Source organism: Berghia stephanieae, chromosome 1 (genome assembly GCF_034508935.2).
Source record: "Berghia stephanieae isolate SIO BIC M18660-M18661 chromosome 1, UCSD_Bste_1.3, whole genome shotgun sequence".
Classification (NCBI taxonomy): domain Eukaryota; kingdom Metazoa; phylum Mollusca; class Gastropoda; order Nudibranchia; family Aeolidiidae; genus Berghia; species Berghia stephanieae.
Genome location: NC_088360.1, coordinates 141578838 through 141595990, shown reverse-complemented (window position 1 = coordinate 141595990; position 17153 = coordinate 141578838). Strand labels below are relative to the sequence as shown.

General features: G+C 33.7%; 1 protein-coding gene across 2 annotated transcripts in view; it reads left to right on the top strand.

Moving 5' to 3' along the window:
• LOC144963378 (kinesin-like protein KIF2A) overlaps positions 1-14909 on the top strand; it is a 31149-nt gene extending 16240 nt beyond the window's left edge. Inside the window, exons 11-23 of one of the 2 annotated variants that reach the window (XM_078897350.1) lie at positions 409-475; positions 1695-1783; positions 2524-2666; positions 3163-3237; positions 3479-3525; positions 4922-5010; positions 7728-7838; positions 8389-8456; positions 9210-9333; positions 9958-10059; positions 11103-11175; positions 11775-11837; positions 12430-14909. In XM_078897350.1, the coding sequence (XP_078753476.1) occupies positions 409-475; positions 1695-1783; positions 2524-2666; positions 3163-3237; positions 3479-3525; positions 4922-5010; positions 7728-7838; positions 8389-8456; positions 9210-9333; positions 9958-10059; positions 11103-11175; positions 11775-11837; positions 12430-12512 (1134 nt within the window). In that variant the 3' untranslated portion in view covers positions 12513-14909. The remainder of the gene's footprint in view (positions 1-408; positions 476-1694; positions 1784-2523; positions 2667-3162; positions 3238-3478; positions 3526-4921; positions 5011-7727; positions 7839-8388; positions 8457-9209; positions 9334-9957; positions 10060-11102; positions 11176-11774; positions 11838-12429) is intronic. The other variant, XM_078897351.1, reaches the window with a different exon arrangement.
• Positions 14910-17153: the final 2244 nt, after the last annotated feature.

Here is a 17153-nt window from a genome sequence, read left to right as displayed (position 1 = left end):
TGGCTGTAACTATGTACATGTTGATTTTATTTTAGATTGAGTAACTGAATTTTTAATATTTTCTTTTCCCCTCTTGTGTGTGTGTGTGTGTGGTTTGGGGGGGTGTTTCTTTTTCGATTTTGAAAAGTACTAAAAATGTCTTGGGAGAGTGGACAGCACAGGGCTGGAGGGTTGAGTTGGTCATAGCTGAATCAAAGACAATTGCAATCCTTTAGTATGTTCTAGGATGTTTTAAAGAGTTGCTAGGGGTTACTCATACCCAAGTGTGTATGCTTGATTAACTTTTGAAGTTATTTGTATGTATAGTCTAATATTGCTGTTACTATAAATAACGCCAGCCTTTATAACCAGATTATCACATGATTTCAAGGTTAAAAATTAAAATTACTTCTTTCATAATCTTTACAGACCATGGGAGGAGACTTTTCTGCAAAAGGTCAGCAAGACTGCAGCAAAGGAATTTACGTTTTAGCTGGTATGTTTTTTTGGTTTGTTTTTTTATGTTCCACTTTGTATATTCTTTCTCCTATTCCAGAAAAGTACTAAACAGTAGGATTTGTGATGTGGTGATCATGTTTAATTCATTCCATAGATGCGGGTGGTTGGATGGGAGCATCACCCTTGAATCATATACCTATGATGTTCGCATTGGTGTACGATCCGATAGTGATGTCGTTTCTTCTTCTCTTTACTAGCCTATCCTGCTTCTTTGGTTTGTGATTGTATTTTGACAGGGGATATTTTTTTTTTCTGTAAATCTTCTGCCTGTTTGTTCTTGGTTATTTATAATTTAGCTTATGATATCTTTAGGTTATGATTTTGATTGACATTTGTACTATTTTTGTTAGATTGCTTGTTTTTTTGTTTCAGCGGTCTCTCATATAACCTCAATTGTGTTGGAAGAGACCTAAAGCAACAAACAAACAAACAAAACATTCCATAGATGATGATATTTGTTGGTAAATTTATGTCATACACTGACACAAATGTTTGGCATTCCAACATGCCAAAGAAGCAAGCCACCATAATCGGCTATGTGGTCTTGTAGTATGACACTCGCTTTCGGATCGAAAGGTCCTGGGTTTGAGTCTTGCTCAGCGCATAGTTGAATCCTTGGAAAAGGCTCTTTACTCACATTCTCTCATCGTATTCAAGTGTATAATGAGTAACTGGCCGTTAACAGCGTTGTCTCTGTCCGAAAAATTGTAATATTGCCTTACAGGCGTCATGTCTCGTCCTACATGTTAAATGTTGCTGTTGACCAGGGACCCCTTGTAAAGCGCCTTGAGCACATTTAGTGGATATTGCGCTATATAAAAGCTCATTTATTATTTATTATTATTATTGCCACTATATGATGCTCCTTGAAATAAAAGTATGCTGTGTTCTGGGGAAAACTGTGAAAAGAAGTTGAATTTTTTTTGTCAGTGATGTGATAGTGGCTGAAAACCGGGTATCCAAGTACGGTGCAGATTTTTTTTTTTTTTGAAATTTGGATTTTTAACAAAATTATTTATTTATTCATTATTTTTTTGTAGCGAGCTTAGTATTGAATTTTACCAGTTGCCTTTGGCATGTCTGATAATAATGCTGTTCACTTGCTAAGTGAGAGAAATGCATGATCATGATGATATCCTTGATTTGAAAATCTGTCTCTCTAATTTAGTAATTCATTTTCCAAATTTTCTTTGCAGCAAAGGATGTTTTTAAACTTCTGAATTCCAAATACAAAAAACTTGACCTTGTTGTCGGGGCCAGCTTCTTTGAAATTTACAGTGGGAAGGTAAGTAGTGTGATACAGGGGAAAGGAAATCAATGTATGAATACAGTTCCTTCTAATGATCTTGTTATTTCAGACATGCCTATATGTGACCCGGGGTTGGCAGCACTGGATTTTAGCTCAATCCGAGTTTCATATTTCTGCCTATAAGTTAAATTTTCACTATCAATATCACTTGGACATAATACTGTTTTGACGGGGTTGGGGTCACATTATGGGAGGCAGAGTACCCACAAGGACGGGAAATGGGGATTGTGAGGGGGGGGGGGGGGGCTGATTGTTTGTATCAGCAATATTTATTTAAAGTTTTGAAAGATTTTTTAATCAATAAGAGTTTGAATAACCATAGACTTAAAGTTTACATCGAAAGAGTGGTTACAACAGTGCAATTTGGGATTCAATGAAGACGATTTCCCTTTATTCACAAAATTCTGTCAAAGCGCTCTTACTGCTATTTTGGTGACAACATCAGATTATGATGGGTTAAGTTAAAATTGAACCATGATGTTAAGAGTTTAATACCATAATCAAGATAAAAACATTTTGGTTTCGTCTTGAAGATTGTAGTAAAAGTATGTTATGGTTGGGTTTTACAATGCTTTCTTCATTTTCTCCTGCGTCATGTAGAAACCTCAAGTTTGAGGGACAAACTGCATTTGTTTTAATGGAGCAATCATAAGAAAATGATGAAAGATTGTTAACCTTTGGAATTTGAGCTTTGGTGCTTTTTTTCCTTCATAAAGGTATTTGACCTTCTGAATGATAAGGCCAAGCTGAGGGTTTTAGAGGATCACAAGAACCAGGTACAGGTTGTAGGCTTGAGGGAACAGACGATAACCAATGCTGAACAGGTCTTGGAGCTGATTCAACATGGCAACAATGCAAGGTGGGCTCAATTTCTCGCACAGTTTTGCAATTTAAAAAAAAATGTCTTTGAATAAAAGATGTAAGGAAAAATTGCAAGATTCAACACTTCAAAGCTGGCTACTCTTCTTTTTTGAAAAATATTTTTTTTCAATAGGGTAAGAAGCTGGAGAAAATTGTTGGCTTGGTGGAAAAGATTCCAGTGAGCGTTTTATAATAATATTATTTTTTTAAAAATTTATTTGTTTTTTTGGTTGGTTCTTTTTTTTTTTTTTTTTTTGCTTTTTTTTTTCTTGTTAACTGGAACGTTTCTTTGGTCTATTTATTATCTTCACAGAACACGTTCTTCATGCAATACCATGAATGTATTCATTTTTATTTTTTTTTAAGGAATAATTTTTTTATTTACTTTAGAATTTTTTTTTATGCATGTAAAGTCAATTCTCTCACATGTGCCATGAAACGCTGTTTAATTTGATGTTTTCATCTTTTCCTTTGTATTTCTTTTTAAAATCTAGAACATCGGGTACGACTTCTGCCAATCAGCATTCATCCAGGTCTCATGCAGTCTTTCAAATTATCCTCAGACAGAGGTAAGCACGCAGACCTGATCATATCTTTTTTATAAAATGTATGTATCATATGTAATTCCACATCTTTTCTATATAAGTAAATTGCTTGAAGAGGTATTCTAAATGTTTATTTTTTGTTTTTTTTACTTGTGATATTTTGTGGGATTAAAAAAAACAAAAACCCATTATTGTATATTTACGTCACCATTTAGCATTTTAAAGATCAATTGTTCAAATTTGCCTTTTGTTTTTTATTATTCAGAGTCCGCAACAAGATCCATGGAAAGTTCTCCTTAATCGATTTAGCAGGTAAAATAATTGACTTCCTCTATAATTTCATATCTTACCCCCCCCCCGATCCTCGACTGCTGTATAAACGTAACACACCATTCCCACCTCACTTACGTCGCGGTCGTTTAAATGTAACACACCTTTTCCAAGTGACACGCGCATCAGTTGTAGAAACGTAACACAGACCTGACCTTGATTCAGTAAAAATTCCATTGTGTTCTTTATGAAATAAAAGCCGAAGTTTGATTGGTTGATATTATTAGTTTCAGCCAATCAGCAAACAGTTTATTTAAGCTGTTTGGGTTGAGTATGAAGCTAGTTTTTGACGTAAGTAATGACGCGATCAAACCCGAGTGATGCTATATCTTAGCTACGTCATTCAAACTTGCTAGGCAAGTACTGGGAACCGGTCATTATTTCCTGTTGACCCCAATGCGGTACTAGAGTTAAGATTCATTTTGTTTCTGTGATTGATATTATTATTGGCAATGATTTACAAAAAAAGAGTAGTCCATCAGAGCCATTCGTTCCATGGAGCCGAAGTTTATCCCGGTTTCTATAGCGTGAAACGGACAATAGCAAATGCTTGCTATCCTTTGGATAGGATGTTAGTCTACCGCAAAGTACTTTCCACCAAATCTAACAGACTCAGCTACCTATTCACTGCTGAGTGGACAGGGGGGGGGGGGGCCAGAATAAAATCTCGACTGCAGCCGGGATCGATCTCAATCCCTTTGCGTGTGAGACGAGTGCTCTACCAACTGAGCTATTGGGACCCCCATTGGCAATGATTGGGTTGATAATAAAATATGTCAGAAGATAAATCTATATGTCAGAATTGACTTTTGTTTATGTTTACATATGATTTTTCCTACCTTTATAAAGTCTTTTATATTATTTCCATTTTTAAAGCTATTGATTAGATGTAACCTTACATTATACAGTGCTCATGGTTTTCCTCGGATCTGCAAAAATCTGTGATTTCGGTTTCAGAGGAGTAATTTCCACCAATCAAATGAACTGGCGGCAGTGAGAGACTTGATGTGTGGTGGAACAAATAGGTGCAGTTTCCCACTCTCCAGGAGTTAGCAAGAGTATCGATGATGATTTATCATCTTAATTCCTCTAAAAGTTGGGGTTAATGCAGTCAAAATGGGGCTTAAAGGCAATTTACCTCCTTTTTCATGTTTTGTCGCCATCAGCACTGGTTATAGAACTTCATTTATTTGTATTACTCCATATGCTGATAAAAAAACAATTTTACCATTAGCTATTGATCGAGGATGTGCATCATTTAGACTCTTTAAAAACTTGTACAATCTTTATTGGCTTTGTTCCGGAAAACACAATTTATGATTTAAAGGTTTTGTTTAATTATTGTTCATTTCATTTTTTTTCTATTCGTTCTGCATAGGTAATGAACGCGGTGCAGACACATCAAGTTCTGATAGAAACACTCGAATGGAAGGGGCTGAAATCAACAAAAGTCTTTTGGCTCTCAAGGTATTTGTGATTTTGATAAATTTATACTTCGTACATAAAAACGATTGTTACATTGCAGGCTAATTAATTGGGATGTTACCCTTTTGCAAAAGTTATTCCAGTGAAGGGATGTCTCTATAAATTGACTGACATTAACATTCAAATCACTCTTCGTATTTGAAGGACGATAGTGATAGTGTGTGAATAAATCATCAAAACACACACTTTGCATTCTCAAAGCTCATGACTGGTCATATTTTCACAAAATTAGATAAGATTGATTGGAGCTAAGAAATTTACATTCTTTTTTTTTTTTTTTTTCTTTAAGGGGAGGGGCGACACCTGAAACTATTTTCAAGAATAATGGCTATATCCAATATCTTTTTATATTGGGACATTGCCTTTGACCAATGGATTCGAACCATGTGATTTATTTCGGTGGGCGTGTCCGGTTGCCATGGTGACGGCCGCCATCTTGGATTTTACTCTTCTCTGGGTGCTATTTTTAAAAGTTACTTTCTCAATAAGTTTCCATGGAATTTTCTTGAAATTTTGCATGGTTGTATTTTTGTATATTATAAAAAAAAATACAGAGCATTTTAAAAATATTTTTAATAGATTTTTATTTATAAATTTTTAAAAAAAATAATTTTTCGGTATGATAAAAATCATGTTTTTTGACATAAAAATGTCAATTTTTCAAAAAATAATAAAGATATTTAAAATTCCTTCTGTAAGATTTTAGATAATCACTATAGCTCTAGACATGCAAAGTTTTAAACAAATTGATTGATAAATGACAAAATAAGATAAAAAAGATTGTTAAAAAATGTCATTTTGAGAAAAACGAGATCAAAGATAACAATGATTGAAAATAATAAGACAAAACGGTACAACCAGCTCAAAACATACCAGCACCGTATGAGGGTCCCCCGTGTTCTTTTTCTGCCTCCCTCTGGGCTTTTTCACGGGTCTGAGCTTTCATTTTGCCTCTTTTTTTTCTCTTTATGTTGAGCAACCCTTATGCTTTGGTCAAGTCTTTTTGACTCTGCTTCCTGACTCAACATCTGGGAGTGTTCTCCCAGTCCACCGATGCTCAAAGACACTTTCAGGGATGTTATTTCTGTTGGACCAAAATTATACTCTGCACCAAACTCAACTTTTTTCAGGGAATGGAAGTATGTTTTATGGCATCTTGACCAAACAGAATTATGAAACCTTTCGTTTGGATTTTGTGTTGTCTTCATCTCACAACAAATCATATACAGGCTTCAAGTGCTCATGAAGCAAATCAAAATTCAAAGGTGTATGTAGACGCTGCTTGTGTCAACAGGATACACATGGGCAGTAATATATTTTTTATAAAAGCATCTGGAGTCCGGTTCAGGAGGACAATACTTATGTTGAGGGAAGTCATTGGTGTAATAACCGTGGTAAAGACCAGCAAGAATAGCCCATTTCATTTCTTTCCGCTGTGGCATTGCTTGGAATCGCTTTATCATAATACTACTATCACACACCCAATTCCAATCAAAGATTTGTGGCCACGGATCAACCATGAGCCATCATAACTTTCTTGCTTTCTTGGCTTTTGTAGCAAATAATTGTTGCCAACGTTTGGATTTTTTGGTCACTTTAGGTATATTTATAATAATCCAGTAAAAATTGGAAATATTTAGAGATAATTAACGTGAATATGTGTCAAAATTTGATAAAACAATTGATCAATCGGAATGTAAACAAATCGTAGTAAAAGTAATAGTAATAGAGGCGAACTTTCACCCTGACTCAACATCCAATCCCTGGCGCGGAGTCGGAGGTCGAGAACAAGGTCAGCCAATCAGATCGCACCATTCGTGATCACGTTGTATTTACCTGACAACTTGACCTCTTATCAGCTGTTTGACAGACAATCTTTGTTCGCGACTAACAGTTTCTAAACCCCTCCCCTGCCCATATTGTGATATTTATGAGACTGAAACCTTGTCAACTAGACGGGCAAAGAGTAGACTAAACTATCGATATCAAAATCTACAACATCGATATGTATTATAATGCTTTTCAGCCCTATTATTTTCAGTTGAATTCTCACAAAAAATTGAAAAGTTTGGTATTTTCATGTCGACTTCCATGTTTATGAAAGACGATTTACAAACTTTATATTATCCAAATCACCTTCTCAGTGCTGAAAATATGTGAAAAAATGATTGTTCTTTTATAATAAATAAAAAACTGAAATTTTATATTTTGACCCAAAAATCGATATTTCAGGTGTCGCCCCTCCCCTTAAGCAGTTTGTAATTCCTTGAGATTGTTAGCTCTTTGGTTCTTGAGTTTTTCTCGTTTTATCTAGCATTTTTTGGACGGGAACAACTGATTGCTTATTGATGTCAGAGTGCTTTCCCGATTCTTTCTTTCTTTTTCTTTTTTTTTTTTGAGTACTTAATGAGAAAAATTGATCAGAAAATATTTTGTTTTTCTCTAGTGGATGTAATTGTGAATTGGCACACAACCAGTTTGGTTTGTGTAAAACTGGAACTTTGCATCATAGGTGGGTGATCCAGATTACTGGCGAAGACTGAGACGATTTTATTTTAGTTGTATGTGGCAGATCATTTTTCATTCTGATTTTTTTTTTCTTTTTTAAATTTAAATTTTAAATAATTAATAAATTTTTTGTCTTGTGCTTATTGCGAAATAATTTGGTTATGCACTTTTCTTCTTCTCTTCTTTCCTAGGAATGTATTCGGGCCCTTGGCCGCAAGGGCTCTCACTTACCATTCCGTGCAAGCAAGCTTACACAAGTATTACGCGATTCCTTTATCGGAGACAAATCACGGACATGCATGGTATGCTTATTTTGTTTTTGATTTTTAAAATTTTTTTTTTGACATTTTTACATGTTGTTTTTTTCCCCCGGGGTATTACTCATTTTTTTAATTTAAAGAAAAATATTTCCTATTTAATATAGTTTAACTAATGTCTTATAAGTTGGGTCTAAATTCAACTATTTTAGTTATCAGCCACTCGCTCACCTCTGAACTGAAAGGATTGAATCATCTTATGTTGATTAGATGTTAGGATTTTTTAAATGGGTTTGGAAAGTTCCTTTACTCAATAAAAAAAACTATTGCAAACGTTGCATGAATTCACTTGCTATATTTTTAATTTTTTTCTTTTTCTTGTGTACACTGTTATGTAGTTACTCAGTACTGTACAGACTTTTTCTCTATCTCTTTAAATCTTTTAGATTTAAAATAGATCTGTCCTGTTTTGAAAAATCTTTTAAATGGCCTATTAGATTTCTTGTGACTTCTTTGGGGTTTTTTTTGCATATACATCTGAATGAAAGCATGTCATTAAAATGACTAACATTTTTTTTTCCTGTTCCATGTTTAGATTTCCATGATATCACCAGGCATGAGTTGCTGTGAACACACTTTGAATACTTTACGCTATGCAGACAGGTGATTTTCAGCTTTTAGAAATGTATATTTTAGACTACTTATCACTTTCTTGAAAATATTTGTAGAAACATGAATGTCTTGTTTCAACATTTTTTTTAAAAAATGAGCTATGTAGGTAAATAATTTATCATCATTTGTTCTAAAGGTTTGGTTGCAGAGGTCTTATATTTAGGGCTATAAAGTATGACAAAACCAGCTGATGGCATATTTTTAATTTATAAAGACGGGGACGACCATTTTTCCACCCCCTTAGAATTAAAAGTAGGCAGATCTGATTTTATCAATGATTTCGTGATAATTTGTGGCGTAGGTGAGTTAAAATCTAAAAACTATAATCACACAACAATTTCATCAAGATTTATTTTGAAATAGTACTGTAGTGTTACATTTAATCTTTTTTTTTTTAACCGACCTGAAATGTGATAATTAAATCTTATGATATTCTCAGAAATATATATGTGACAAAATTGACTGGGTGCACTTCTGTTCTAAAGTATTTTAATTTGATGAGCTATAGGAGTATGAATAGGAAATGAGTCATTTTTGTCATTTGTGCAAGTGTATAGATATCTTTCTTTTTTTTCTTTTCTTTTCTGCATACATTTTCAACATGGTTTTAAATATTTTTATTTTTCCTGTTCCATGCCGGCTAATCTTTAATCTTTCACACTTTAATCTCAAGCCTGTATGACTTGCCTAAAGCTGTTGCCTCTTTGTTTTACCAATTGATCATCATATCTCATCATATTTCAGAGTGAAAGAGTTAGGTCCGGGTGGTCCTGTTGAAGGGAAACCGGCCGATGTTGCTCAGGATCACCATCTTCCCAATGGCACATCACCACAGAACTCTGATCTGGCCTTACTTAAAACTTCCAATGTGAGTGAGATGTTGCCTTTTTTTTTTTTTTTTACAAAATGCGAGAAATTTTATTTCATTTTGTATTTCCAAGGGGTAATTGTCTTTGTGTTTCACTTCCCCTAACCATTTATGAAAAAATGTTGTTTTTCATGACGTGTTCAATGAGATACAAAAGTCATTGCTGAACTTTATTCAAATCTTCAGCAATTTTCAGCTGAAATATAATAATCAACAAATGCTGATATTTCAGTCAAGTCATTGCCCGCTGAAATTTTGAATGGGAAATTGATTAGCTATTGAATTATCTTTTTTGGTAGTGTTCTCTCTCTCTCTCTCTCTCTCTCTCTCTCTCTCTCTCTCTCTCTCTCTCTCTCTCTCTCTCTCTCTCTCTCTCTCTCTCTCTCTCTCTCTCTCTCTCTCTCTCTCTCTCCCTCCCCCTCCCTACTCTCTCTCTCTCCCTCCCTACTCTCTCTCTCTCTCTCTCTTTCTCTCCCTACTCTCTCTCTCTCTCTTTCTCTCCCTACTCTCTCTCTCTATCTCTCTCTCTCTCTCTCCTCCCCCCACCTTTCTTTTTTTTAAAAATATTATTTTAGATAAAATTTAAATGGCAAAAAAAACATGTTTTATGTTTTCCTCTTTCAGGCTGAGGAAGTGACAGACGAACTGCTGACATTCCACCAAGCCTTGAACAAGATGCAGGAGATGGAGGAGGTCCTGGTAGACGAGTACAGGGCCTACCTAGAGGTCAGTTGTTGCCTGACGTGTAGTTGGATAGTTTTCTTACTTAGAATACTTTTCTTACGTCAGTGTAGAATGTCATCCATTTAAGAGGACACATTTGAGAGTAACTTTCAAAATATCAAATTAAGAAACAAGGGAGCTGGCACCGGTGTAAGATAAAGATCAGTTCATGTGTATGGAAGGTCCTGGCAAACCAAGAAAGAAAAATACAATTTCAATTCAATTCAAACGTTTATTTTTAGGCAATTGCCAATATAACTCGTACAAGAATATAATATTTTCATCAACAAATCAAGTAGGTAAAATCAATAATAAAGCCAGGCAAACAATGATAGTAATAATGATAATAATAGTAATTATAATAATAATAAGGAAAAAAATATACAAGGAAAAAAACATTTTAAAAAATCAATCTGCCTCAGTCAAGGCAGACTAATCTGGTGATTCTGAGGTGACCAATAGATTACTTAAGAGTGTTAATTTATTTTCTATCTGGATGCCTCATTTCTTAAAATCTGATTATGAAAGTTGAAAGCAACTTGTTGTCATTTTATTTATCTCTTTGGCTAAGCTGAGTTTAGTTTTAGTTTAAATGTATTTGGAAGTGACCTGAAAATATTGCAGTTTAAGTGAGCAGGATTGTTTCCCTTTGTTTCAATTCCTTCGGGAAATGTTTATCAATTTAAACATAAATTAGATTTTTAGATGTTAGGAGTCAAGAGTTTGTTGAAAATTTGCTGTACTTTAGGAGTTTCATCTTGTGGCAAAGGCTTGAGGTGGATCCTAATAATTTATTTTATAGATGTCACAATCTGATGCTCTTTTAGGTCAAGATAGGAACCTGTGTTTACTCATTAAAATTTTTTAAACTGACGTTTACTGGGCATTGGCAAATGTTTATTAGGAAGACTTGACTGTGCTCAGAGAATCAGGAGTAGTAAGAAAAAGGAAAAGCATTTGGCTGGATTAGAAAAAAATAAAAATATCTTTGACACTGTTTAAAAACCAGAAGTAAATCATGTTTTAATTTCTCTTTCAATTGACAGGAATCTCAGAAATGGGTACTGGAAGATAAACGATTGGTGAAGATGACAGATAAAGTGGAATATGATGTAGAAGGTAAGTGTCATATTTAATTAATTATAATTAGTCTTTCACTTTCTCAAATACTCTATGGCTCATTACTAGCAGCCCACTTATTTCTTTTTCTTAGCGAACGCGAAGAAGAAGATTTCTTTTTCTTTTCTCTCTCTTCCTTTTTTTTTTTTTTTTGCATGTGTCTAGCATCTACTCTCTTCCTCCTCAATACTGCACTGCAACAGATAATTTCAGTGTCCTTGGCTTGGTTAGGGAATTAAAAAAAAAAATTTTCGTAGAAAACTCTAAAATATGGGATAAAGTTACCTTGATATATATTTTATCATCATTCATTGGTTTTTTTTTAGGGAGGGGGGGGGGGGGGGGGTTGTAGGTAAATTGTTCAATGTGTGGATAAGACTTTTAACCAGATTCTTGAATTTATTTTAATAATTTTCAAAAAGATATGTTTTTCCATGCCCTATAATCTTTAAGAATATTAATAAATACATTTTTACCTCCCTTTGGCTGCTCAATGTTTGACTTGTTCATGGAGTTATTACTCTTTCAGTCATGATTATCAACTTATCTCATTTTCATCAAAGATTTTTATGATTCATGATTTGTTTTAATCCACCCAGAGTTTGCCAAACAGCTTGACACGTATCTAAGTCGCAGACACCAAGCCATTGCTTCCTTGAGGGGTGAGAATGATCGTCCAAAGAATACTTCAAATAAATTTAATCTGAACAATTAAATTGCAGATTTCAACAGTTGGCAAATAGCTCTTTCATTAGTTTTCATGATGGTTTACAATGCTTAATTATTTCCCTAGTAGGCCATATAGATTCCAATTTTCATTTAACCCTATTCATGTTGTTTGCCTTTTAGTATTTGTAATCTAGAATCGGTTGTTGAAATAACTGTCGTCGCTGCAACTAGGTCAAGTTGAGAAGCGTGTTTATTTACTCTTATAAAATCTGGTCCAGAATTATTTTTGATAGTCACATATTTGGTCACTGGCCATGCTCAGCAATGTAAGAAGATGTACAGGTTTAGAATAGGTATTGACTGAACCACATTGATCCTACATTATCCAATTTTATTGCGGCAATGTTTCTTAGGGGATCAAGTTATCAATGTTAAATGACATTTGTCATTTTGTACCATTAAACTAGTATATAAATATGCATTATTTAACATCATTAAAGTTGGTTATTTATTAATGCTTTTCAATTTCTTTGGTCCCAATTTATTTATTTATTTATTTATTTTTACTCTTCTTTGTTTCCACAGAAAAAGTGGCCAAATTCCGACAAGAGATTCAAGAGGAAGAGACTTTAAGTAGAAATATCAAATCATCTGGCAAACGAAAATAGTCACCAACCTCAAGACTGCTTACTTGTACATAAATTTGCAAAAATGATCTGAGTGTGTAAGTGTGTGATTGGGAGGATGGATGTATATATAATTATGATAAAATGCAGAGTGAAAAGATTAGTCCGATTGCGTGATTGCACCTTTTTTTTTGTATTGGTTCAGGTGAGAAAAAGGATATATATGATAAAACCACAATGACAATAACAAGTAGACATTCACATAATTAAATGACTTACTGAAGGGGTTGCCACTTGCCAACCCGAGTGAATAAAAATTTTACATTCGATAAGTAATTGTGATAGGGAATCTCTTCACATGATTCGCGCTGTTAATCGTTTGTCGTTCTTGTCTACACAAGCGCTGTGAAACATTTATGTTGTTAAGTTGTCTTTATTCAAATAAACTTCCGATGTTTACAGCCCATATTTGTAATACTTAAGCTGGATATAGTTTGTTATCCATTTGGTTTAAAGTCAATGGACTCTGATAATGTGTTCGATAAGATTCTTAAGCAGTTATAAATCAGTGTTAAGCGGTTAAAAAAGGGGTTTTCTGTATTTTCCACAAGTAATTCTTTCTAATGGCCGTCTTCATCGATTGGATTTCTCCTGTGAAGAAATATCAGAGATGTTCGATGAGGATACCCCTCTTGATAATTTATGTCATAGCAAGCATTCATGTTGTGCTACGAATGAAAATTATGGGTATATTAACATGTATTAGATCTGTATACTACTCATAGGACTATATTGCGTTATATTTTTAACATTAGGCAGTATCATTGATTGCTCTGATATTTGCCTGCAAATCTGCATAAATTGTTATAATGCTTATAGTTTAAATCAAACGTCGTTATGTTCCAGTGACCTGTGATTTAGTGGTGTTTAGTATTCCTGGGTTGGCAAGGCCCCTTAGACAGACAGATAAATGTATTTTTAATATTTGATGAGCTAATGTTCAAAACCGTTGATTAAAAAATCTTATGAAGCTTATAAAAACGTATCATATAACATGCCATGGAGACAAATTCTCCCGTTGATTGGTTGTTGCACAAGTAGATGCCATCATCGTCACCATCGTCATTATCCACTTTATCTGTATCTTCATTGGTTGTCCACCAGGATCTTGTTTGTTTCCTGTTTCATAATCGATAGTATAAGCAGCAGGGTTGCCAACCTATCGTGTACTTTGACCAGGGATAAGATACCCCTTTTCCGGCTAAAACTGGAAAACTGGCTTTTTGTAATTTTCCAACTGACCTTATTCGGTATTTGTTGTTTAAAAAGGCAACAGTTGAAGGGTAGCTCGATGGATATGTATCCTTATCTGTGATTTGAGGGTGATATTGATATCCTTTGATGAAGAGAAACTTTGCTCGAAGCATTTTCATGATATATGCTCTTTGCGTGAAAATTTTTCAGGCTTTTAAAAAATTGTTTTTTTTGCAAAGAGGATCCTTGTTTGATAAATTATGAGGAAAATTTCTAATAATTTGAAAAAAATGAAATTGATGAAAAAGGAGGGTTGTCATTGGATTGGTTTGGCTCTCTTGAGTAATGGTTAAATGATGCCTTTTGAATAGCAAGGGGAAGGAAGTCTTGGGATGTGAAGTCACATTCATGCCATCTTTCTCAATGCGTACTGGTTACATCGTTTGAATTATAACATTTAATGGTCACATTTGGAAGTCATAAATAGTATTGGTTGGCAAGCCTGATGCGACAACATTCTTTAGTCAAGACATATGTGATTACCTTAGGAAAGTCTCATCTCAATAATGAAATCATTTTCCACATTTGATGAATCATCCACTGTCGAATCAAATCACTTGATTATGTATGAATTTTCTTGTGATAATTTTATTTCGTTGAAATTTTATAATGACAATCGCAAAAAGGTTGAAGTCACGATTAACCAATATTCTTTATTAGTATTAGAAGGATGCTAACAATCATTTTGTAATATGATGGGGTAGAAGCACATTGGAATTGGAGTGAAGATTTAAGATTTGGTAGTTGAAACACAGGTGATAATAATAATGGTTTTGGCACATGAGCTTTGTATTTTGTTTGTGTTTTTTTTGGGAGGGGGGGGGGGGTTTATAGCTTCCACATATGTCAATAATAATTTTTAGGGAGTTGATTGATAAAGATTATTAACATAAAGCATAATAATGAAAAATTAATGGATTTTGCCATAGATAAAGTGTAGCTCAATATTAATATTAATATACTCATTGTATGGTCACAAAATATCATTAGATTTTCACCTTTTTTTTACTTGGCAGTGATTGATGTGTATTTTATTTCAATATTTGTTTATTTTCTTTCTTTTTTTTTTCTTCCTTTTTTCCCCTCTTTTAAATTAAAAAAAAATCTATTTGTTTATTTTAAAAAGATATTATTCTCTAGTACTAGTAGACATCCAGTATTTTTCCTAGTCATTGGTGCGTTTATTTTAAAGAATAACTCATCAGATGACTGGGATTCAATGGACCCCTCCAGCTGTCTTTGATATTGATAGCCACTTGTATTCATTCATTCTTTCCTTATTCTGATAGTGAATCAACTGGAATATCCTGACAAAAAAATAAATCTGAAAAGCATTGACGATAATGATGATAAGAGTAATAATAATGATAATGATAATGATTTGCTTTGACAGAAAGAAACAAATCACTCACTTATCTCTGCAACATTGAATTTCCATAAGATGAGCAGAAAAGAAATGAATTTCATAATAGATTTAAGACCACCACGGTCCCATTACAAATTTTTTTTTTTTCGTAATGGAGTGAAATTTAAAGCCCATCTTTTAAGAAGGCAGAAAGGTTGATATTCAAAGTCAGGGATGTGCATTGTAGTAGGTGACACTTACAGATCTTTCTACTTGAAAATTCAAAAATTCGCAATTCTTATGAGATACAAATTGTAGTCACTATAGTTAGGTTTTTAAAAATCAACAATTTACCATCACAAGGATTAAATAACTTGTTTAGAGTCCTTAAAATTATGTTGTACGGCATCAACTTTCATGTCATTAAGTTTTTTAATGACTTAGAGATGCTCATGATGTTCTGAAAATGGAGCCAAAATTCTACGAATTTTTCGTAATAATAGGCAGGTCTGCGCAAAAACTAGATTTTCTTGGCTGTATCAGCCTGATCAGATTTAAGTACAACTCAATGCCTTGATCTGATGCCACCGAGTTGGTCTTGTTACTAACCATGTTGGCTGGGTGGGTCGGGTTCCTGACTTCCCATAGTGGACAGGGAGGTCACTTATTATGTCTTCTATACCCTTATATCTGTTTTCCAACTTGCTTTTTGTCATTATCTTGGAATGAGATTACTTGGTTTTGTCCTTTCTCTTGTCGGAGTCCTTGGCGGAGAGGGAAACAGTCAAATGTAAAGTTTTCAGAGATGATAATTGTTTCCTTGTAAATCATCTCTGTTATGTATTGTTATATTTGTTTGTTTTTAATGTATAATGTAAGCATTTGAGTGTGTTCCGCTTAGTGGGATCATGTGGCTTGATGAGACTTTTAAGTGATCTCAATCTATGCTCAATGATAGTATGCTAATGGAATCTAAATCTATTCCCTATTGTACCATTCCCCTTTGTCTTACTTTTCTTGTGTGCTTTTAATTGTAAATCTATAGCTGCCATTTTCTTTTCTACTGGCGCTGAAATGACCTGAATGTGTCGCAGGCGCCAAAATACCCTTAAAAACAAACATAACCATGTCGGGATAAAATATGGTGTATTATACCGATGGGAAAGATGTGGAAAATATCCCAGTGGTATCTTTCGTAAAAAGAACAGCTCGTCAAATTGTTTTAAATATCAAAAGCATTTTTAAAACTGCCATATTATAATAAGAATTACATATGTGATTTCTGGCGCGAGGAAAATTATTGTGTTGCTCAACGATGTACTTTTTTTCTATGCAACTTTGGTGCAACTCTTTTTTGGTTTGCAATTCTCAGGTAAAGAGAATCCCAACTTTCAAATTATGACAAACTTTGAAGGGAGAAATGACATCTTCTTCAAGGGAGAAATGTCATTTTGTTGAAAGAAAGAGTGCACCAATATTATGTAAAAGAAGAAAAAAAAGTAGATGAATACTTTCAAATCATATTTTTCAATGCGCCAAGAATTTATATTTTCCATGATGTGATTGCTTAAGTTATAACATGCACATTTATTTTCTTTTCTTTTTAATATATATTCCATCAGTCAGTTCATTTTCTTATATATCTTTTTTTTTTTTTTACATTTGTAGACGTGCCCGGCTTCCGTTGAAGAACAAGAATTTGTTGTATGTTATTTCCATAAACCAGTTTTGAATAATTCCAATGTTAATTGTTTAGTCATTAATTTTAACCGTCCATCCATCCATTTTGTGCATTTTCAAGTTTGGCATTATGTCTCATAGTCACAGTCTACTTAAAGTCATTCTTTGACGGTCGGAATGGATTTCATCTTTGATTGTTTTGTCACTTTTTCACTTTTTTCTTTTTTTTTGGTTAGTTTTTTTGTTGATTTTTTTTTTTTTTTTTTTTGGTCTTGTTTTGTACTGTCATGTTTTTGTAGTTTTTGAAAGTCCTAACACTTGTTTATTTGTGTGTATTTTTAGCC